Source organism: Corvus cornix, chromosome 1, assembly GCF_000738735.6.
Source record: "Corvus cornix cornix isolate S_Up_H32 chromosome 1, ASM73873v5, whole genome shotgun sequence".
Taxonomy (NCBI): Eukaryota; Metazoa; Chordata; class Aves; order Passeriformes; family Corvidae; genus Corvus; species Corvus cornix.
This window is the reverse complement of record NC_046332.1, coordinates 75,002,064-75,025,860: the sequence shown is the minus strand read 5'-3', so window position 1 is coordinate 75,025,860 and position 23,797 is coordinate 75,002,064. Positions and strand designations below refer to the sequence as shown.

The following is a 23,797-nucleotide window of genomic DNA, read 5'->3' as shown; positions in this document are numbered from 1 at the left end:
AGTCCAAATGCCCAGCGGGCACATTGAGACAAGCCCGCCATTGTGCCAAAGCAGAGTCAGATATCTACCACATCACCTAAACCCAGAACGTGATGGCAGCCCAGACTGCTTACTGCACATTTTTCAGACCTCTGAGCCCCCATGCAGTCAATTGAAAGAGAAAAACCATTTCAGATCTATGCATTTTGCCCAAATTTTGCCTAATCTTCTGTTATAAAAAAAGACAAAAAAGGGAAGGTATATTAAAGATCCTATGCTTTCCTGACATAACAGATCTCAATCTTAAAAAAGAAATGCAGCAAAATTGAAATGTAACATAAGAATCAAGTAATTTTAAATTGTGAAGCAGGCTTGTTCAAAACACATTAAATACCAATATATAATGCATGCCATGATATATTCCTACATTATTTACTTGGCAGTCTAGATTGAACATACCTCATGTAAACCTGCACTACTCAGCATTGCTTGCCAAAGCCGGGCGTGTGTGTCGATAATTGTGGAGGGTTGGACCTGGCTAAGAGCCAAAGGCCCACCCAGATGCTCTCTCACTTCCCCCCCTCTACAGAATAAGGGGAGAGAAATACGAAGAAAAAGACTGTGGGTTGAGATAAAGACAAGGAGATCACTCACCAATTAATGTCGTGGCCAAAACAGCTTGGGGAAGACTAATTAATATATTGCCAATTAAAAAGAGATTACAATGGTGGGAAACAAAGTTCAGACTAGAAACACCTTCTCCCTATCTCCTCCCTCCTTCATCTCAAGGTAAATCTCATTCCTTCATTTCCAGCTCTTCTGTTGCCCTTCAGACCCCTAGGTGCTGCAGGGGAGTCGGGGCCTGGGATTGTTGTCAGTCCGTAACACTCTGCCACTGCAACTGCAGCCCATACAACAAGTAACTCCACCCTAAGAGAGACAGGGGAGGAATCTGGGCAATTTGGCAAATGAATTTTAAGAAAGCACTTTTCAGAAAAGTGTGAGACGTGAACTTGACACTGGATTTGAACGTCTTCTCACCAAAGGTGAGAAATAGGTCCTCTGTCATTTCCATAAATGAAAGGAAAATTGGAAAAAAAAGAAGAGGAATAGAAAAGGATGCATCTTGAAAGTGGTACCAAAAGCTGAGACACCATATACTCAAATGCTGAGAAGCTGAGCAACATAGCAAGTGATTTTGTTTAGACAGTCATGGTTTCGTGGCTTCATGTTTGCTATTATGTTTAAAAAGTTCTTGACAGAAACAAATGCTTCCAGTGTTTGCCACACATTTCCCAGTGTATCATAAACCTTAGAATAAAAGACAAACAGGATATTACCAAGTGTATGTCCAGCAATGTGTATGCATTTTGTCTTTCCAAATTGCATTTGGGTACAATGCCTGGCTAAATCAAAGGAGCAGATCATACACCCATTTTTCCACAATGTGTGCATAACTATGCATGTATTACTGCCTCTGCCAAAATTGTAGACATGATTTCAAGCCCTGTTTTTACACATTAGAAAAAAGTAGACCAATTGCAAAAGGACATAAGTTTTGAGGATAATCCAGCAACATCAGGCATACAACTGCCATTCCAACACACAAAATGCGCTGAGTTGTGATTACCACAATTTTTATGTTAAATGTTGTAGCAGATATCTTCTTGTTATTGGATAAACACTGATTTCAGTCACAAAAAAACCAGCCTAGGGACTTGTACTAATATATAGTGTGTGGTATGAAATAAATGCCAGAAATAAAAGTATTACTTCAGACCTCAGTAAATGCAAGCTAAAGGAATATATAGAAAGGATGGATCAAACCAAAAAAGATGGAAGAGCTGTCCAACTGTGAAGTATGTTGAGGTAGCAATAAAGCCCACTATTTAATGAAAACAACTTTTCATTAGTTAGAAACAAGCCACAAACACTTTATTTGGTGATTTTCACTTTGTTTTCAAAGTTCTCCATTCTCTTTTCTGATGAACAAAACCCAGTTTAGCTTCAGAAGAAAACTTTTTGATAGATGCAAGGAGCTTTTCCATGATAAAACAATGGGGAAGTGAAATACAACACTACAAGAATCTGAATTTGATGGAGGTCATGACTGCCATAGACTTACTTCATGCTACATTAAAAAAATGACAGATGTATAAAAATGTATATGAAAAGATGTATATGTATATAAAAGATGTATATGCCATCCTGTATTAGGATGTACAGTTTTTCACAACTACAGCTGGATGCGTATCTGAATGCAGAGAAAGGAAAGGTGATGGTCTTCAACTCTGTGTTAGGTTAGATATCAAACCTTCTTTTCCAACAGATTTGTATTAGACTTTAAATCCCATTACTGTTCAGCAGTTTTCACAAATCAGTTTCTATCGATCTTGTAATTTAAATTTAAATTCATCAATGTATCGAGTAATTTAAATCCAGCAATGTAATGATGGCACAGTCATATGCCAAAAGCTTCAGGCAGAACTCCACAATTTTATTCCAAAATCTACTTTGCTGAAAATGATAGGGGTTTGGGATTTTTTTGGTCTTTTTTTAAAGTATGAAAGAAATATATGGCAAATGGTTCACTTGGGGGTTGTCTTTTACAGATTGATAATGGGAGCCACACACACTTGCTGAAAGTTAAAGGAGTACAAAGCTGAGTCCAGATAGATAGTTTGGTGACAGGAACAATATAATTAGTTTTCCTACAACATCAAATTCAGGCAGTATCTGCGCAATCTCTAAACCAAAACTCATTTCCCCTCCTTACAATAGTGTTTCCCTCCTAGCTTAACATCAATACCGCCACTTCTCTTGAGAACAGAAGTACTACTGTTGAGATACAGCTTGGCTCCCAATTCCTTTGAGAACCTCCAGGCTATCACTCCATTGGTCTCAGACTTTATCATCCTGTTGTGGGGAATTTTATCCATGCTTAGAGGTTGTATAAGGAGCAATTCATCCTTTTGCTTTGACCAAAGATCTGTCAAATAAAGAGACAGTGTATATAGGCTTGTGAAGATTCAGTTTTAGCAACATGCTTGCATGGCAATATTCACCAGCCACGAGATGAAGCCAGTGCCCACATCTTGCACTAGAAGAACACCATGAACAGGATATGTTCCTGCCTTGTCAATGATGCCTGTATGCTGGTCCTATCCTACTGCAGCTAATGAGTCAAAGATGGCTGGCTCCTCAGTAAGAAAATTCCCCTGATGCAGCCACCTTCTAAACCATTTCACAGAATCACAGCTTTATTTCAGAGGGATTTTTTGAGGTTATATAGTCTAACATCCCTATTCAATCAGGGTCAGATACAGCTTGTTGTCCAGGTTCATGTCTAGTTGGGTTTTGAATATTTTCAAATATGGAAACTCCACAACCTCTCTGGACAACCCCTTCCATGTAATTTCATGGTTTTTGATTTCTGCCCATTGCCTCTTGTCCTCTCAGTGAACAAGGCTAAAAATAGCTTGGCTTTTTCCTCTTCACTGGCTCATAACATGTATTTATACACTGATAAGATTCCCCCTGAGCCTCTTCTTCTCCAGGCTCAAGAGTCCTACCTCTCTCAGCCTCTCCATATATCGAAGATGGTCCAGTCTCATATCCACCTTTGTGGCTGGACTCGCTTCAGTCACTCCATAACTTTCTTGTACTGGGCAGCCCAGAACCAGACAGCGCACTTCAGATGCAATCTCAGCAGTGCTGAGGAGAAGGGAAGGATTACCTCCCTCAAACTGCTGGGAACACTTTTCCCAGTGAAATCCAGGAGGCTGTTGGCCTTCTTTACTGTGCAAATACATTTCTTATGGTCAACTTGGTGTGCTCCAGGAGCCTCACACCCTTTCTTCCAAAGCTGCCTCCCAGCCTCCAGCAGCTATTGATGCATGGGGTTATTCCTCTCCAGGTACAAGACATTTCATTTCCCTTTGTTGAACTTCATGAGATTCCCCTCAGGCCAATTCTTTAGCCTGCCAAGGTCCCTCTGAATGGCACAACCATTTGGTGTATCAGCTACTCCTCCCAGTTTTGTATTGTCTGCAAACTTGCTGAGGGTAAACTGTTCCATCACCCCAACCATTAATGAAGACATTAAAGAGTATCTGCCCCAGTATCACCCCCTGGGGGTCAGAGAACTACTGACTTGCCTCCAGCTGTACTTTGTGCTACTGATAACAATCCTCTGGGCCCAACCACCCATCCATTTTTCTGTCTTCCTCACTGAGCATTTTGACAGTTTATATTTAAGGATGTTGTAGGAGACAGTCTCAAAGGCTTTGATAAAGCTGAGGTAGACATCATCCCTTGCTCTAACCATATCCTATCAATCTGGCTGCCCTATCAAGGGCATCAAGTAGGTTAACCATTACTCCCAATCAACTTCTTCATTTGTTTGGAATAGTTTCCAGGATTAGTTACTCCATCACCTTTCCAGGGATAGAGGTAAGGATGACTGACCTGTATTTTCCTGCGTCGTCTTTCCTACTCTCTTTGAAGACATCACTTTATTATAGCAATTCTGGTTGTTTATAGCTAGTTAATTCTAGCAAAAATAACCAGTAAGAAAAATGAAGTTCTAAACACAGTCTACTAAATTCTTTCTGCTGCCATTCTATGCCACAAGAAAGATCTTGCTTTCTTTCCAGTATTAGACAGCTGATAAAAAAAAAAAAAAAGACAAAAGTCTCTTTTAATAGAATATAATTATGCCTATTTTTTAGAAGACGCATAATTTAGGATTAGACTGACATGAAAGGACTTGAGAGCTTCCAGAATTTTGATATTTTTATCTACAACTGTTTGGAAACTGTTAGAACACAGTGAAGACACAGTGCTTTTGAAAATCCCATTCTGAATTTTTGTAGGCTTATAATACATACAAAAATACATACAAGAATTTTACCACACCTGTAGCACAAATTTCTCAGAATAAAAATGAGGAAATGTCAGAATTTGTGTGATCTTATTTTTTTTATGTTGTGTTGCAAATTCCCACATTTTTATATGGATATGTGTCTTTTGGTATCATGGTCACATACTTCATTTTCCTTCAGATCCCAAAATCATCAGTGCTCAGAATAGCGAATGAACAACTAATCAATACTCTTTTTCATCTCTTTTATTCAATATTAAACTCAGACACCACTGATCTTTTGGGAATCAAGAACAATACTTGTATGTAAAGTTTGCAGGGAAGATTTAACTACAAAGCCCTGTGAATTTTCCTCTCCTCTCCTCTCCTCTCCTCTCCTCTCCTCTCCTCTCCTCCTCTCCTCTCCTCTCCTCTCCTCTCCTCCTCTCCTCTCCTCTCCTCTCCTCTCCTCTCCTCTCCTCTCCTCTCCTCTCCTCTCCTCTCCTCTCCTCTCCTCTCCTCTCCTCTCCTCCTCTCCTCTCCTCTCCTCTCCTCTCCTCTCCTCTCCTCTCCTCTTTCATCTCCCCTTTCCCCCTTCCCTTTTCCCCCCTTTCCCCCTTTTCCTTCATCTCTTGCCTGACCTCAGATCCATTTCCCCTCCTCTCAGATCCTCTGTTTGTTCCACACCAGTGAACCTCTCACCTGCAGGTTACCCAATGTGTGGCAGCACAAGCCTTCAAACACCAAAACAAAACTATGGCTAAGAGCACAGACACTCCCTCAACCAGCTCGACTTTCAGCTGCCGGGGCAGCATGCACAGAGGGAAAGGGGTGGCAACAGAGAGCTGAGGAAGGTGCCAGAGCAGGACTTGGGCAATCCAGGGTGAGACTGGCTTAAACTGCTGTTGAATCACACTGTAAGTGACACAAGAGGCTTCCATGGCCTGGGGCAGTTCCATTAATCCATATATAAAGGGAATGGAAACATGCTCTCATCCTGGGGATGGTAGGCTCCATCCATACCAAAACTTCGTAAATCTTGCTAGAATCTCTCTTTGTCCTTCTGTCTTAACATTGACAGTGGTTTGGATAACAGCATGGAGGTGACATGAAACAATTTATTATAACTTGTAAACAAATTTCCATGGGTTTTTTGTTTGCTTTTTGGTTTGTTGTGGTGTTTTGGTTTGGGGTTTTTTTACATGTATGTACAGCTTAAAAGTGTCATAAAGTTCTTGTGCATTCATCAAGCTGTACAGTGCCCTCCAAGGGGATTTCCTTGGCTATACACAAGCTCAGAGACCAGCATGTGGCAACTCAAGCCGAGCAAAAAAGAAGCACAGGATGATTCTGCAAAGTGCTCTGTAACAACGGGTACTTTCAGCTGCTACCCAGTGTGTAAGAACTACATACCATCTTCTTCAGATTATCCTAATAATGTGCACTTTTCTTGTTTTTTATGATGCAGCTCTCTTAAACCTCTATTACATTACATCTGCACGAGTATTCCTGGAGATGTTTGCTAAAAAATTTCTCTTCCAGCTAAAAAGCATAGGGTACAAATAGGGTGAGCAATACCAGTAGATAAATGGACATATATAGACTTCAGGAACAGAAGTGGCATTAAATATATGACAATATGTAGGTGAAAATACATAAATCCATGAATAGTTGCACAACCCACACATGTCCTCTAGACTCTGCAGAATAGCATCAAATAATGCACAGGTATTGAGATGACGAACGGGTGCCGCACTTATTTTTCAGTCAGCAGAGCTGTGGGAATCAAGAATTAAGGGCGATTTTGAAACAGGAGGAAGAAAGGGAAAAATGAATTCCAGATGGAGACAGAGCAGCACTGCTCTGCTGACCCAAGCAGAAAAGGGAACAAGCTGCAAATTACTAGAAAAAAAAAGTTTTGTAAAAGAAAGCCATGCTATACAGGCATTAGTGTTCATTCCACAGACACAGAGCTTAGAGCATGAACATACATCAGATTTAAATATTCCTGTGAAGTGTTAGAAAAAATCCTTTACATATGGTTATTTACACAAACATACCCATGAATGAAAAAAAACCCGCACAACTACATATACATATACAGGATACACTGTAGATTCTCACATTAACACTTGCATAATTATATATGGTATTTCCAAACATTTAAATTTTTTTTTCTCTGTTCACTTCTTTAAAATTCACAAAATGTAATGGAATTCTCTTTTAAAACTGCAGAGACTGCTGCGTGCCTAAGCAAGCCATTATTTGCTTGCTCATAATCATCTTTTCCCTGTCTGTTAGAGTCACTGATGCATTAATTGCTTATCAAAACTTGAAACAGTTCATGAGTCACTCTGAAGATAAATAAATATTAATGAGCCAATTTCAATGGAATTCATGTCCTCTGCCTCTTAAATCTGAAAAACTGTATTTATTACATGTCAGAATTAAGTCCTGATACCTAATAAATGGGAAAATATGAAATATACTGACTAGATCACTATGTTTCAAGGGATCATTGCATTATAGTCTTATTTGACCAAATTAGAGCTCAAAGAGAGAAAGGACTGGTCAATTGTAACAGAGAAATTAGGTGAAAGAGATGTCTAGGTCTGGTGCAGTTGGAGTCAAAAATGAAGTATGTGGGTTTTGAAGTTGGGAAGTGATTCTATATCAAATTATTTTAATGTAACATTGGTAAACACATGATCTTCAAACAAACACATTGGCAACAAGTATAAGAAATTTTAGTATTCCTTACATTGAATGATGGAAGGGGAGTAGGAAGGCATGTGTTTTCAGGAGTATCAAAAAAAAGCACTTTATTTTGGATCAATATGGATTTTTCATTAAGCAAAAACACTAAGAGAAGGGCTCTTCACACATTCAATTTTTTACTAAAATTCAGTGCAATATACTATTCTGGAGTGTAAAACTTTCATTTTGAAAACATGAGTGTGCTGAGAGATTTTTAAGTCTGGGCCAATGACAATTCACTGTTGAAAATCCAAGTCTAAAACTTTTCAAATTAAATGACCCACGATGAAATTGGAAACACAAGTCCGTCCCTTGAACCTTTACTTGCTTGTTCTAGCTTGTTCCTGAAAATGATAGGCAAAAAAGATCCCACAGAAATCAAAGGAGCAACAGGGAATATCCCTAAGAGGCAACTGTAGATCTCAAATAACTTGGGAATTAGAGAGATATCAGTGAGCCACTTTTGAGTCAAACTGTTAATGAAAAACCCTTTTCCAAAAAAATGACAGCTTGTCCCAAGGAATGAGCAGCAGCATATTACGGCTCATGTAGCTGGCTGGTATAAAATGGAAAATTTATAGAAATGAATGGTGTTACTCACTGATTACAGCAGGATGAAGAACCCATTTTATCAGACTCTGGGTCTTAGTAAGAAATGAAGAATCCTCTATTTATTATATTAGGTCAAGCTGTTTATTTTCAGAGGTCATATCAGCTTCTTAACAGAAGACAATGCTTTAACTTCAGGTAATCACATATTGAGGCAGTCCTAGAATTATTACTGCACCTCAGCTGATGCCACAGCACAGGGACACCCTCTTCCGACCTGTGTGTACTATAAAACTAAAGGCATCTCCCCAAACCAAGCTGTCCAATCCAGCACTTAACAAAGAATATGTCAATGTCACTGAAGCCTGCATGTAAGAATACAGAGAAAAATACAATTATGAAACGTATTGTGGATTAAATATAATACAGGAAAAATTCAGATTTTAGTACTTACCTTCATAAATTAGCATATATACCAGCTTTTTTTCCCTAAAGTGTAGTTAAATAGTGTGCACTTTCCATAGCAGTATCCTAAAATTCTTCACTTCATGCATTTAGTTAACACAGCTCTCATACAACTTGTTTTTTCTCTTAAGTGTAAGAAAGGACTTAGTTTGTGTTACAAATGAACTGTGCTGCTTCCTCTGAAATGTACAAAACTATGGAAATAATATATGCAAAGTCATAGGTTCCTTAAGGCAGGCCACTGATATCTAAAATAAGGATTGTTTACATTTATCATTATGTGCACACGAGACAACAATGAAAAAATTTTCTTACATTCATGAAAAATATTTTTTGTGCTCATAGAAATTGTCAAATAAAGCTGAACTCAGATACAAATGTGCTCCTCACCATAAAGATGGCCAAACAAATAACAGCTATCAGTGATACTTTTCCTACTGTCATGTTAGCCCCAGTTGTGGATAAAACCAGCGTCTTACCTGCTCAGATAATTCTGGCCCGTTGATCCGAGCCTGTACCAGAGCGTCATTAACAAGTGAATGGAAGTTTAGCAGCACGTGCTCAATGTTGTATGCTCCGCTCATGGCTCTTGAGAGCTCCTCCAGGGACTGGATATACCCCCGCCAATGGAGATCAACTTCTGCTACGTCAGCCAGGCAGCCTCGGATGATGTTGAGGCAGTAGCCCATGCAGGGCTTGCTCAGTGTCAGACCCTGGCAGTGTGGGCAGTACTGCATTCTCAGCAAAGCTCTGCTGCAGTCTTTGGAGAAGTGCAGGTGATCTGTTGTATTGATCACTTCAATCCCCAAATTCAGAGCCTGCAAGAAAGTCCGGCTGGGTAAGAGTGCTCTTCCCATTCGTCCTATGGCCTTTTCGGGAATGTTGCCGAAGGGCCTGATGTCTCTTCTTGCCACTCGGAGGCACTCCCCATATTCCAGTGAAATGTCAGTCGGACCAGGGTTCAACACATGGTTGTAGACTACTGGAAACAGGGTGTCAAAAAATCTGTTGACAAATTCCTCTGTGCTAACGTCTGTGCCAAATAAGAAGAGTCCAACATCTGTGAAAAACTCCTGCACAGGCACAGTAGCCTCAGCAGCCATGTTTCTATATGCATTGCAGAAAAGGGTGCTCGTGTAATTCTCAGCCAGTCTGATAAGAATTTCAAACATTTCTGCAATAAATCAATCAATCAATCAATCACTCCTTATTTTTTAAGGTTTAAAAAAATAAGAAATTAAGAGTAAGAAGTTAAAACAGTTACATTACGACAACTTACATATATCCCAAATGAATTTTTGCATTAGAACTTTTGAGGAGACCAACTTCTCACAAACTGTGACAACTGTCTTTTCTATGTAGGGAAACACCTTACAAGTAATGTTACAACACAATTAATAAAATCCATGTTTTCTTTGCAGGTTACATTAAACGCAGCCTAAAAAAGATACAACAGGAAATAATTGTAAGCTGAGTTACTAAGTTACCAAATACAGCAAAATCCTATTTCATCTGTTTATGTATATAAACACATTAGTTCTCTCATCTCATGACTCATTTTGCAAGTTGCAATAAAAAGCTGAATGCTCTCAGTAACTCCAAGTCATTCCTGTTACCATCCTAAATTGACGGGCAAAATTAACATTAAACAATATAAGCAACTCTTCAATTCTATTAAAACTTAACTGTTAAAAGACCAGTTTTTATTTCGTGTCTTCCAGATGAAGCAGATGGACCAAACACACATGAGAACACGATTTTAAATAGCGCTGTTTGGTCTGGCAATTGGTGTGGTCAAGAATTGCATTCCTCAGGAACCGATGGATAATCCCTCCCTAAACCTCAAGAACTGTATAATGAATAAAGCCTGAGTGGACAAACCTGCATTTCACGTGTTAGGTGGTAATCCTTAAATACACTGAGTAGTGTTTAATAAAGCAGTTAAAAGTATACCAGAAAAAATCCTCTCCTGACTTGATCTATGATTTGCAGGTAAGAAAAAATGTCAGTTTTCAAAACAAAAAATGAGTGTTCACATTGAGGAATTCCCTAGATCTGCCTGAGAAGGTTGCACTTCAGGAAAGGCAATGAAGCTATATATGGATCAAAAAGACACTTAGCTCAGAGTTGAGAATAAAAACACAGAAACACATATTACAAATATTAACCCATTTTATACACTGAATGGCTATGACTCAGTAACTTTTACTTCAAGTTTTATAAGTTTTCATGTATTTTTTTTCTAACATTTATTTTTAAGACTGTAAAAATAAAGGAAGGAAAAGCATGAGGTACAGTTAATACTGCCTAAAAAGTGATGTTAAATACAGGCAGAATCAAATAATGTCAAACAATGTCAAGCAATTTCTGAAGCAACCTGAAGTCTGCTGGTAAGTCACTGACTGAAAGGAGTAGTAGAAACACCAGAATAAATGTAAAAAAGACAAGACTGGCAAAACCGTATTTAATAAATATCTATGCATAAGTGCCTTATATTATGATAAAAAGTTTATTCAGTTCAGGTCAGTGAAAGGATTCTTGCTGACTTCAGTGGGTTTGAAACTGCATGCTTTGTGAAAACATCACAGAGAAAACATATTAAACTGATCTGCATATACTTCGTATTCAGTCTCTGTTTTCTCCAATAAAAACAAGATACATGCTTATAAATCAAAATCATTGCTATCTGTCTCAGTTTCGTATTTCACACCACTCTTAAAACTGATTTTGCTGTTCTCTTTTCTTTAACTAGCATTCACATGAGTAGGGAAAAAAAGTGTTGACAGCTCACAGTGAAGAGTCAGAAAGTGCTGCATCCCACTTGTCTGGTTCTTGGGGGTTTTATCGTTATGTCACATACATGTATGAACCTCTCCTTAAGTGAGTTTCACCACAGTCATTCATACATGCCAAATACCACAGTGACTCAGCAAAGGGAATAATTTGTTTCAAAAGTCAGACTCCTGAAGTCAGTACCCTTCATGAAGCTATGTTCCCACCAATGGAGACCTACTCAACACAGAAAAGCCTCTGGGGTTTATCCAGTGAATTAACATGCAGAAGGTGCCAGCTGAGTACCTCTGCAGCTCCCAACATCTCCACCAGCCCCTCATGCCTCATATCTGAGCTAGATTTCTTATATAGATATAGATCTATAAACAAGAGGAGTGTGTCTTCAACCTCAGTACCTCATGTCTTGTACCCGAGACACCTGCACTGCACCCCATGTCAGCAGGTGTGCATGCATGTATGGGAGACCCATTTCCTTCTGGAGCAGCAAATCAGGCACAGCGAACCAGGCAGGGTACATCAAACTGATCGAGATGCCCACTTTAAGGCACCTGAACCAAGGATGAGATCTCCACCAGCTATAGAGGCAGTTTGGACACCCAGCTCCCCTGGAGGCACAGATACATGGGAAACTAAATTACAGCCCTAAATATCTAACTATATTGCATCTCATTTTTACTGGGAGAAATAAGGAATGCAAAGAACATGCAATCCTACTATAGAAACTTCATTTAGTTGCCTAAGAGTGTTTCATAGCATTTTTAATGGTAGATGCCATTTTTTATTTGCCTGTCCAAAAGGGCATGTGTGTTCTGGAGGTCTTATATCATATCTGTAAGCTCTTTATGGACATTTTGCATTTAAAACTGTACTAGATGGCTGTGCTGAGACCACTGAATTAAATTCTAGATATCTAGCTATCAGACTTGACAACCTTTCATATAAAAGCCTGGAGCAGCCCAGAAGAGCAAAGACAAAAATTTAAGTAAAATTGATCCATGGTTGAGATGGCTTAAAAAATAAATTGTAAAGAATATTAAAGCTTTTTTATTAGTACTTTTCCTAGATGGAAACCATAAAGTCTGTAGTCTAAAATGTCTGTTACAATCCATGGCTGCAGTATCCTATTACCAAGAGCACAAAAATTAGTTGAAAGAATAAATCATGCTGCACATGGATAATCAATAGATTTTACAATGTGGTCTAAACAGTAACAAATCTCCAATATTGAACTATATTGCTAGCGCCTCAGCAACCCCCAGATGAACGAGTACAATAATCAACTACATAATTTACTGACTATTTCTGCCTTCTAAGCAGGATATGATGATACTGGCCACTTGTGTTTGCAATTCTGCATCATGTTGTTTAATTGTCATTTTATAATTTCTTACAGAATTTGTTAATCAGTTTTTTTGTACTGGCACATTTTCTACTTTATAACCGTGGCTGTTGCAGAGATTTGTTTTGCTCTCAGCAAATTTGCTGACAGACAGCAAATCAGACCTATGTTTACTTTTAATATTGAATAGGTTCTGTGAGTACCTTACGATGGCAATCTATGTCATTTACAACACATTCTGATACTTCAGTGACAAATCAAGTTATACTGGTTCAATACTGCACGCTGTAGCAATGTGTTTATCTTTTAAATCTATGGGCTGACACTAACATAATCAGCATTAATTATTCAGCAACATAAAAGAAGTGATGAGTTTTCAATCACTATAAATCTAATACATATAAAATACATTTTAAGTATAACTAAGATGAGCTAGACAAGCTCTTTTTATTCGTATCAAATGATTTTTAAATCTTCAGGGTCAGTGTCTCTTATCTCCATAATTTATGAGATATTCATATTAACTGCTATACAATATCCTATAGATATTTTATGTAACCCTACTGTTAATAATGTCTAGTGTTTACCACAGATGACATGTCGATTTTTTCTTTGACAACAACAATTAAAATTATTGTTTGTATGCTTCTAAATCAAAATTCAGGGTTGTCAATATTTTAACCAATTGATTTTTTGAAAGAACAGTAGTATTTCTCTTCCTGATTTTACTAAGAACAAAACACAAGGCTAGGAAAAAACGTACATGAGAACTTGTTGGTTTTATGTATAGCATTTATTCAGCTGATACTTCATACCAGTACATCTAAACATTATTTTTTGATAATAGTGTATTTAACAAAGTGATTACAAAGTGATGTATAATAACTATTGCTAAAGATCATTGCTTTAAAAGATTTTCTCTCTTCCCTTCCTTTAACCTTTCTGCTCCTGAGAGCCATGGGTAGTTCTAAATTATAAAGAAGTTCCAAGGTAGAAATTAGTCCAGTGGATAAATGGCTTTAAAATAAAAATCAAAAGTACACACATGCCTTGTTTACTAGAACAAAGAGAACAAAATAGAAATCTAGTTTTTTATTCCTGGACATTAATCAGATTTAACGGAAATATTGCAAAGAATGAAACAGAATTTGGATTAGATTTTAAACCAGCTCTGCAACTCTCATCCTTAATAGTTTTGGCAAAGTGTCTTTATACTATAGGTACCTTAGACAATAATTTGAAATAAATTTCTATGGAACCATGCTGCTGTAAAACAACTATATTTTCTTAAGTGTACCCTTTCTTTACACAGATGAATGTTCTGTAAATCTGCTAGATAAGAAAATGCACCTAAATGCTGAACACTAGCTTTTGAAAGTACATGTGGTACTTAATGCAGTGATAGTGTAATAAATTAAAAATCCCGTATTAGTAGGCCAACAAATTGTGAAGTCTTATAATTTGGCAATAATTCACTGTCTTAAATTACGTATTATAAATCAATTCACACTTAGGGCAACATACAGAACTCAATAAATTATAAAAAGACAGGTTAAAATCCTCCTTGATTTATGACTGTATTTAGCAAGACTGCCTTTCACAGTCCAGAGGAGATTCAACACTGATGAGCCTGGACTATCTTAAGGATCAGCCGATAATATACAGGAATCAATTACTAAATCCAAGCAAACCTGGAAAACCTAGCAACGTTATAAATTTATTATGATTTGAAAAATCCTATGGGAAAGTATTGCTAGCTGCCATTGATGTTTGGCAATCTTTTAAGTTTTCCTTCTGTTTATTCTGTTCACCAGAATCATCACACTCCCTCTTCTAAAGGTTTATAGTACGATCAAATGTACCTTGCATACATTGTCCTTCTAGAGTCACAGGGAATGTCTCAGGTTCAAGTTACAGCCAAGTAAGCAAAAGGCATTCAAAAATTATGAAAAAAAAATTGTGGAAAAGAAATTAATCCACACAGTATTACATTCATACTACCTTTGTTTAAAATACACCAAACAGAGAAATATGCATAGGTGGGAAATTCAGTGCAGCTATTCCTAATCACAAAGTAGTACATAGTGACAGATATAATGCAAAATCCCTGAATCATTTACCATACCAGAAAAATGAGCTGGAAGAATAATGTCTTCAAGACATATAAATGAATTATAAAGAATGAACTCATTAGGGCATTACCTGTGAAGGTTATACGGGAGAGAGATCAATAGGGTAAGTGCCAGCAGAATAGATTTGAGACTCACTAGAATTGCTCCTCATTAACACAAATTTCAAATTAATCCATTTCATAGATTGCAGACTCATCACTGAAGTCAGTAAGAAAACAGGTGTAACAGATTAAACCTGTAGCATAACCACCTTTGTGTTGCCAGATGATAGTGAGGCACCTCAGGCTTCTATAGCTCAAAGTACCCGTAACAGTCTTTAGAGTTTGTCAGGTCTTGCTTGGTCTTGAATTTATTTTAGCTGTCTTTGAAAAAAAACCATAAACATTCAAGAAACTTGAATTATAATTGGTTGATTATTGTCTAAGTTGTTCTGTGTTCAGTGGCATATTATTCATATACTTAAGGAGTTTCCTACGTATTCTGTGATTTTGAGTTTGGTTTAGTCATACTTCAATTTTTTTTAGGTGGGGTTTGTGTTGAAACTATTTGTGGTCTTTTTAGCATCAGGACACAAGGAAGTTGGCATACAACAGCTTTAGTTGGAATATTAACAGGAATTAGCAGTCATCCATAATTCAGGCTGTAAGCACTATTTACACTAAAAAGAATGATTGCACTTTTAAAAGGAATTGTCTCAAATCCGTATGTAAGGTGTGTCCTCCTTTTTTCCCCCAATGAAATTGTGAGGACTCATAAGAAACTCGCTCCCCAGTTAACCAATACGTAGAATGCAGAAAGTATGGCCCAAAGCCAAGTGAGATGAATTTCACTCATTATTGTGCTATATCTTTTCACTAGTCTGAATTGATAAGTGTACTTCACATTCTTGTTTTATAATCTACTTAATATCATCACTCAGTGTTAATTTTTGCTTACTAATCCTTATACAAACTATTTTCCCATGTAGAATTTGCTTTCTAAATCAACAAATTTAGGTATGTTTTCCTTCCCTTCTCCATCTTCCCAGGTGCACATTTGAGAAAAGACCGAACAATGCAGGAGGTCTCAAATTCAGCTGATTTGACCAAATGATCCAAATCTTATAATTCGCTTGGGGTTTTTTTGTGGGCTTTTGTTTGTTTGGTTTGGCGGGGAGAGGGGGGTTTGGTTTTTGTTTGTTTGCTTGTTTGTTTTTTGTTTTGGGGGGGTTGTTTGGCTTTTTGTTGTTGTTTTGTTTTCAAAAAAAAGTTGGAATAAATTTATTTTTTATCCAGTTCTCCAGAGTTACATTAATTTTTATGACTTAATGGAAATCATCACAATTGATTCAGAACATTATTTTTTAACTTTTCATTGAAACTTACTGCAGTTGATTTTAAAATACCTAGCCTTAGAATTCGCTATTTAACTTACCCCTAAGTCGTAACTGGAATGTAAACTATTTAATCCTACCGTGACAGATTATATTTTAATATTGAATGTCTGTCATATGAAGAATGAATGAATAATGCAAGGTTATCATTTTATCTAGTTATAAGCAGTGATTCCACTTTTCCCTCAAAACTGTTCTTCCCTTTTCTTTTCAGTCTGGTGTTATCCTTTTAATAGTTATGACTATGGAACCATTCATCTTGTCACTTTGGAAGCATCATGAGCAGGTTGTTTTGTATGGTGCCAGGAGAAGAAATAACTACCAATTAACAGAGATCGACCAAGCCTCTTTTTTTTTTCCTCTTGGATTCTGCTTATGTTCTCTCTGATTTTGCATTGCTCCCCAGGCAATACTTTCTCAGAGGAAAATATTTCTAAATTCTGAATATATTGCTTACTACCATGGAACGAAATATGCTTAGAGTTGCAAGCAGAGCACTCCAGGGAATCAGAGCTTCAAAACTGGTATCTTATAACAAAATTGTTTGAAAATATTTTGACATAAAATGCTGTGCATGGTTTGCAAAAGGACACTAAATTCATACGGATTTAAGATAACCATTTTTACACATTTGCCGTAATATATAAGGACAGCAAGTCATCTCAGATGTATTAAAAGGGTATTATTTGAAAAGAGAAATTCAGAATTTATAGCAAGATGATGTTGAGATAGGAGGGTCAGAAAATTAATTGATTAGAAGGATAAATTCACATAATTTCAAACTATATATATGTGAGCTAACAAGCACTTCTAAGTCATGATTCATCTCTCTGACTTTAGATGACTACTTTGTGTTGAGATGAAGTGCTTGCTGGAAGTGCTTGTTCCTCTCCAATTTACTATAAAGAACGTGACAGTGAAGCCCTAAGATTTTGTAAGGAACTGATATTAAGGGAAGTGTCCTTAAATATAATTCAGTACTGCAATTCATACAAATAAAGAGCTGAGATGATGATGCTTCTATAAAGTGGTCCTAATGGTAGATAAATCACAAACTTCTTATGCATTTATGCAAGTCTTTTTTCCCTCTTCACACCTGTAATGTGCTTTTCTTAGAATGAAATATGTAGTTTGTTCCAGGGAGCTGCCGGAGTATTATGGCTATACACGCTAACTTTAGAGGAAATAATTATTAGGAAATCACAGAGAAATTACACTTGAAAAGAAAGAACCTCAGGAAGACTTCCAAAAAGCTATGATGATGACTGACATCAGACGAAGCTTTTGTCTTTCTATTTAAAAGTTTAAAACCTGACTTTTTATTTATTTTTCCCAATTATCCCAGTTTTATGGTGACAATATGCGCTCAACTTCAGTAAGCTGGGTTTTTCTTATACAAGTTAAAGTGAAATGTTAATCAGGTTCTAGCAGTTGCAACACTACAGATCAACATTTCTTGCACATCAAACAAGTAAATATATTCATTTTGTATCACTGAATATTTAATCTCACAGACTTTTTCTAAGTGTTGGTTGAGGTTTGGTGAATTCCTGCATCTGACAGTCTGAGGAATTCCACACCAAAAATTATCAGAACAATCAGTCAAAGGAATTTAAGGAGATTGTTTACTTAACACATGATTACATGTAATGGGTTTCAAAGATCCTCCAGAGAGCTTGGTAAGGGATTAGATGCATTTATTATCTTTCAATTCACTTTGCTTAACTTCATATTTACTGAGAAAAAAAAAAAAAAGATGAAAAAAACTCCCTTAAGGCTGCATTTCTTAAACAAACATCCATGTTTTTCATGGAAGATTCAGGAACAATGAATTTTATGACTGCATCTATATTGTACTTAAGTTAGTTCCGTGTTCCTCTGTAACTACTGGATGGCAAGAAGAAAAACTGCATGGCCCTCTGCACAGCTCTGGAATATTAGCAATTAGTGACCTAATCACTGTTAGTGATTAGTGATATGTGTAAAATATTCTGCTTAACGCAGGTGATACAAAAAGCATTTTCATCTATGCCATGTATTTCAGTACCTATTTTGCCACATGCTATAAAAAGGAATGAAGCATGCACTTCCAAGTTTCAGACAGGTAAACAAATGTAGTATTTCTCATTTGACAAGACAGAAACTCAAAGGAGCTGGATAACGTGGCAGTCAAATGTGCTCTTTCACAATTACAAGCAGAAAATAGCACCTGTCAACAATATAAAACTCCAGTTCTCCAAACTGGTTAGGAAAGGACATACGGTTTCAGTATATAAACTTATCTAAATGAAATTCAGAAAATATTTGAAGTCTAGAGAAATCCCAGGAAAGAGCAATTGCTTCTAGAAGGACTTTTTTAATGACAAATGTACAGAATATTCTGTGTAGCTGCTTTTGATGATAACATCTTAAAATCAAATATTGATACGGATTGGAACAGTCTAGTCTACTTTGTTTCATCCTTCCTTATCCCGTACGACTCCTGATTTTAATATAATTGATTTCTACACCAACTTGTGACACATTCTTTAGAAAATAAGGATTAAATAATACATGTTAAATGATCCAAAGTTGCTAGTAGCTTTGGCACTTAGAATGAAAGAATCAAAGAACTGTTTAGGTCCCACTGAGACCCCTTCTATTCCGTCTGCTGCAGGCCATGGATCTCCATGCCCTCCCTCTGCTGAGGCAGCAGAACAAAGGAATTCCCATCTGAATTCTCAGTCCAGCTCTCTGACATCGTGGCAACAAGAAGAAGTCAAACCCAGGATTTCTTTATTAAGTCTGGATTTCTTTCTATAGCCTAAAAATGTTTTCAAGAAGCAAACTACTCTGTGAAGTTTTTTAAAATCCTCTTATTAAATACCAACACATTTTATTCATGGGATTATTATCTCACCTATTATTTTCTGATTTTGTTTTGCATTATGCCTTTTTATGACTATTAATGTTTAGCCAGAGCTCACTCAATGGACCAGAGAACAACCGATGTTAGATTTAAATGCATATCAATTTTTTACTGTGTAATTACATAAATATGGGCTGAGTATGGGCTGAATATCATTAAATTATTCTCTTAAAACTTGTATCTTAATGCTCTTTAGACTTCACAAAGTTCTTTTCAAATATACAAAAGATAATTTGCCTTTTTAAATGCTGCTACTTTTTTACTTTCAGAAAGATTATGAATACAATCAGTACATTATCTACTTTTACTGTACAGCTTTACTTGTTTTCACCCTGCCACTGTTTGCAGATGCTCTGCTAAGCCCTCTTCTGCAAGTGCTGCTGCAGCACTGCTGACTCACACATTCTCAAGGCATGTAATGCTTTCCAGGAAGGAGCTGGAGATAGTAGCTGATGGATGTTATATGTGTCTCCTCCAAACTAGGACCCCACAGGAATTTCTTCCTCATCCAGTGATTTGCCCCATCATGCAATGTGACAAGGGGTACGCATTTCTTGCATCACGCGAAACTGGATCATTACCTCCCTGTTCCCTTTACAGTTATGTATCCTAGATTACATAGGACTGGAATATCTATCACTAAAGAATGAAACCATGCAGGAACACAGGGCTAGAAGGCACTTGAGATATGTTCTAACCTATCCTTTAAATCCAGGGTAGGTTCAACTAGATTTATGACATTATATTTTAACATCTTCATCTAAACTATTCTTAAAAAATGCACATTAACAGACAAGCCACAACCTTCAAGAAAATAATTCCAGTGCTTCACTGTATTCTCATTTGCTTTTACCAATGAGAACAAATTATTTGCTTCTTCCTCCTCTCAGTTATTTCAGATTAGATCCTCTCCAAATGACAGCAGACATCTCGAAAGACCAAATGCATCTCCAAAGCAGATGTGTCTACATCTCAGCTAACAGTAGAGAGGATGATGGCATGATTCATCTGACCTAGTTTAGATGTCCACATAGAAATAAGATGAATCACGCTGCTTTTCTCCTCTATTTAGACAGAGAAAGAGGGTGATTAGTTCAGAGAAGATGGGAGATGAATCTTACTCCTGAAAACCGTTAAAAATCTTTTATCTTCTTTTTATTAAAATGAACAGTCTTACTTCTCTCAGTCATAACAGGGGCACATTCTGCCACTATGTAGTCAAACTGAACTCTAAATACTTCCCAAAGCAAAGTCTAAATTGCCCAAATTATGTGCTTAAGTGGACAAGCTGTGTTTAGGAGTTCCAAATTCATCCATGCCTGACTATGTACTTCAAAAATGTTTTGTTAAACTATTTTAGAATTGCATGGCTTCTCTAAGTCATGTTTACTGTGGAAACACTAAACTTTATACATCATTTCAACAGAAAAACTACTGAGCCAGTCCTTCTTTAGTCTTCAACTCAATCTTACCCCTACCTCAGTGCAGAATCCACTTACATCCCCATTTTGAATCCTAGCTCTATTTTCCAGGCTAGGCATGAGCTCTTGTTGCCCTCCCTCACTTGTTGAGAGCCCATTGATTATTGCACCATTCAACACAGTAGTGAAAATGGTGTTTGTACTTGCCCAAGAACCACATCTGAAGTGTCTTTTTCTATTCTGATTGTGAACACTTGCTAACCAATCAATTTGACATTTACAAAAACCTTAGTACATGTCTAATGGCAATTTAATCAAGGTCATTCCTAACTTACTTGTGTGAATGCCATGTTGAAGATCATAAAGAGACTTAGGAAAGCCAGTTGACTTACCACCTGTACTTCTCACAGACCCACATTTTGGTTCCATTTCCCTACAGGGAAATTAGATTAGTTTAATCCAACTTGTTACCAGTAAATACAGTTTCATTGTTATTGTTTGGTGTGTTCTTGTGTTTGACTCCTAAATAATTCAGCTTTTCATTCCCCATAACTGAAATTAGGCTAAGAAGTCTAAAATGCTCTAGTTTCCTCCTTTTCTGTTTAATAAAAAATAAAACATTCACCTTTTTCAGTCTTTTACTACCTCTAGAAATCCAAAGAAAAGTACTAGGGCACTTCAGAATGTGTATATTGACAAAAGAAACTAATCAATGAAAACCACGTGGAAAACAATTCTGAAGTGAACATGCTTAACATCTTACAAATGCTGCTCCATAGCTGTACATGGGGGTCCTTTACCTGATAATAGACTGATCAATATGGGTGAGAGATGGGCTTGAACAAAACTGTTTCTAGGGGAACCTGATAGGACATGTGGGAACATTTTGCCCTTTCCTCCTTTTTTTAATGGCTCTGCATGAGAATCTGATTTATGTTCCCAGAGTGTCATATATTGTGATATCACCCGTTAAAACACATTTTACCTCTAATACAAAGTAAAAGGTTCATTATGGAGGTTTCCATTTTATATTTTCCAGTTCATATATATTTTTGGATGCATGCATGTCAATATTGATGAAAGCAGTTGATATTCACTAAATAATGACAATGCCAAACTCAAAACCAGATAAAGATAAGCAGATAAAGATCACATCTGCTTATCACACCTGTCACATAAGTATACAGGGTAGTGATTCATCTCAGCTACCACCTCAGCTAAATATCATATTCTCTTCTTCTCAACAGTAGAAACTTATGGGATGTTTAAGGTATGATTCATCTGACATATTTTAGATGTTTATGGGAAAATGAATCATGCAAAAATATTTATGTGGGCATGAATCATGCCAAAAAAGTGCCTCTCTCCATTTTATATTGAGGGAGCTGATGGTGACAAGCTCAACAATCCACTCTAGTATACCAATCATTATTAGTTTTGCTATTTCACATGAATATCTTGGTTATCTTAGTTACAAACTTACTTACAGCTTCCATATTATTGTCTTGGAAGAGCTGTATCTGAATTCCCACTGTAGAAAATTAGATCAAACTCTGTTTGCCCCAGAGGTTTATTTGCACAAAGATTATTTTCTTTCAAGTAGATAAAATATTTTAAATTATGTATTCCTCTAACTTCCACTGCATGAATGCAACCTATATCACAGAATAAATTTCAGGTGAAAGTAATGAACTCTTAAAGAAAATATACAACCTGTACAGATGATGGACAATATGCCTCTGTAAGTTGGACATCATGTTCCACTTCTTTTTGATGTTACTTAGTTTCATGTTGACCTAATAGTCACATGAAATAAATGTGTAGGCATCTTCTTTTATAGATGCATACTTACCACTGGACCTATAACTAATAGCTTACTCCCAGATTTGTTTCAGATCACTCCTACTAGTTCTTTCCAAGAATGCCTGCGTGGTTCTACAGACAGGCTTATCTCAGGGACTACTCTGAAGAAACAGTATAGCTGAAACTGTGTAAGCTTCAGCACTCTCCACACTCTTCCAATATTGCTCCTTAAAACTTCCCATTCCCTTTATCTTTCTGACACCCCATGGCATATAAAAAAGCACCTTGGATTCATTTTGGTGGGTGCAGTGCATCCTTCCTACTATTGCAGACTAAAAAAATGCATTTAAAAAAAAAGTAATGTAAAATCAAGTGTGCACTCACAGCCAAGCAGTCCATGAAAAGGATGTTGCCATCCTGCTCTAGAAAGAAGTCCTAAGCTGTGTGGACATGAGTCACATTGTTTGGCCTGCAGTCTGGTATCTATTGACACCTGTGCAGTTTGAAATGCAGTTACAAAGCAGAAAACATGTTCAGTTCTGGGCAATCTTCCTTCTGTAATGCTGAGGGCAGTGCTGTAGTGTTTTCTTCCTCTTGTGTGCCTTTCATTTCACTTCTGAATTTTATATATAGTTTCAGAACTCATCACAGAGCTCCCTCACCCTCTACTAATAGAGATCAAACAGATAAAAGAGGTACAGGAGAGAAAAGCAATACACATCGTGTATTGCTGTCTACTGAAGACTGAAAGTAGCATCCCTATTCTCCACTCAATTTACCAAATGCCTTTTAACTCCCTGCCAAATCCAGTTTGACAAGAAGATCAAATATGAAACTGTTTTCTGAACTGGCCACTTTCCTAGCAGCAACTAAGTGGACCACAGCTCTTCTCCACACTGCCATCTATAAAGAATGGGATGGGAGAAGAAAACCCAAGAGCACTGATCTGCCATCACCATCCAAGGAAAGAAAATTTTCATTTCAGTTCCAATGGTATGTTTCTTTTTTAAAAGAAAGCCATGGAAATTAGTCCTACTTTAATCCTAAGGGATGAGTGATAATTCCAGCTCTTGAACACAGACTGTTACTCTGAACACAGGATATACAAAAGATGTAAAACCTTTCTCCATCACCATGAAAATAATTTGTCTACAAAGCAATAAAATACTCCATTCTCAAATCCCATGCATGCAGGAATGACTGTATTTCCAAATTAGCAAATAACATACTGTGAAAACAAGAGGAAGGTGAACAGCCAGGGAATTTCTCAGTCTCTTGAGACTCTTACAAGTGCCCCACTATTTTCTTCTGTGACCAGAAGTTCATATGGGTAGTTTGTGCATATTTAATATTACGGGAATGTTCTGAGAAGTAATTTCCTTCTTCTCTTTTTTAGTGGGTCTTAGTGGGATGACATT

At 37.0% G+C, this 23,797-nt stretch overlaps 1 protein-coding gene across 7 annotated transcripts in view; it reads right to left on the bottom strand.

The window, feature by feature from the left end:
- GPC5 (glypican 5) overlaps window positions 1-23,797 on the bottom strand; it is a 619,303-nt gene that overhangs the window by 510,503 nt on the left and 85,003 nt on the right. For 6 of the 7 annotated variants that reach the window (XR_005602438.1, XM_039555588.1, XM_039555621.1 and 3 more), the window contains exon 3: window positions 9,091-9,785. Coding sequence is in view for 6 of the 7 variants with exons in the window: in XM_039555588.1 (XP_039411522.1) it covers window positions 9,091-9,785 (695 nt within the window). In the remaining variant the exon portion in view is untranslated. Of the gene's footprint in view, window positions 1-9,090; window positions 9,786-9,890; window positions 9,993-23,797 lie in introns of those variants that run through there. The other variant, XM_019283029.3, reaches the window with a different exon arrangement.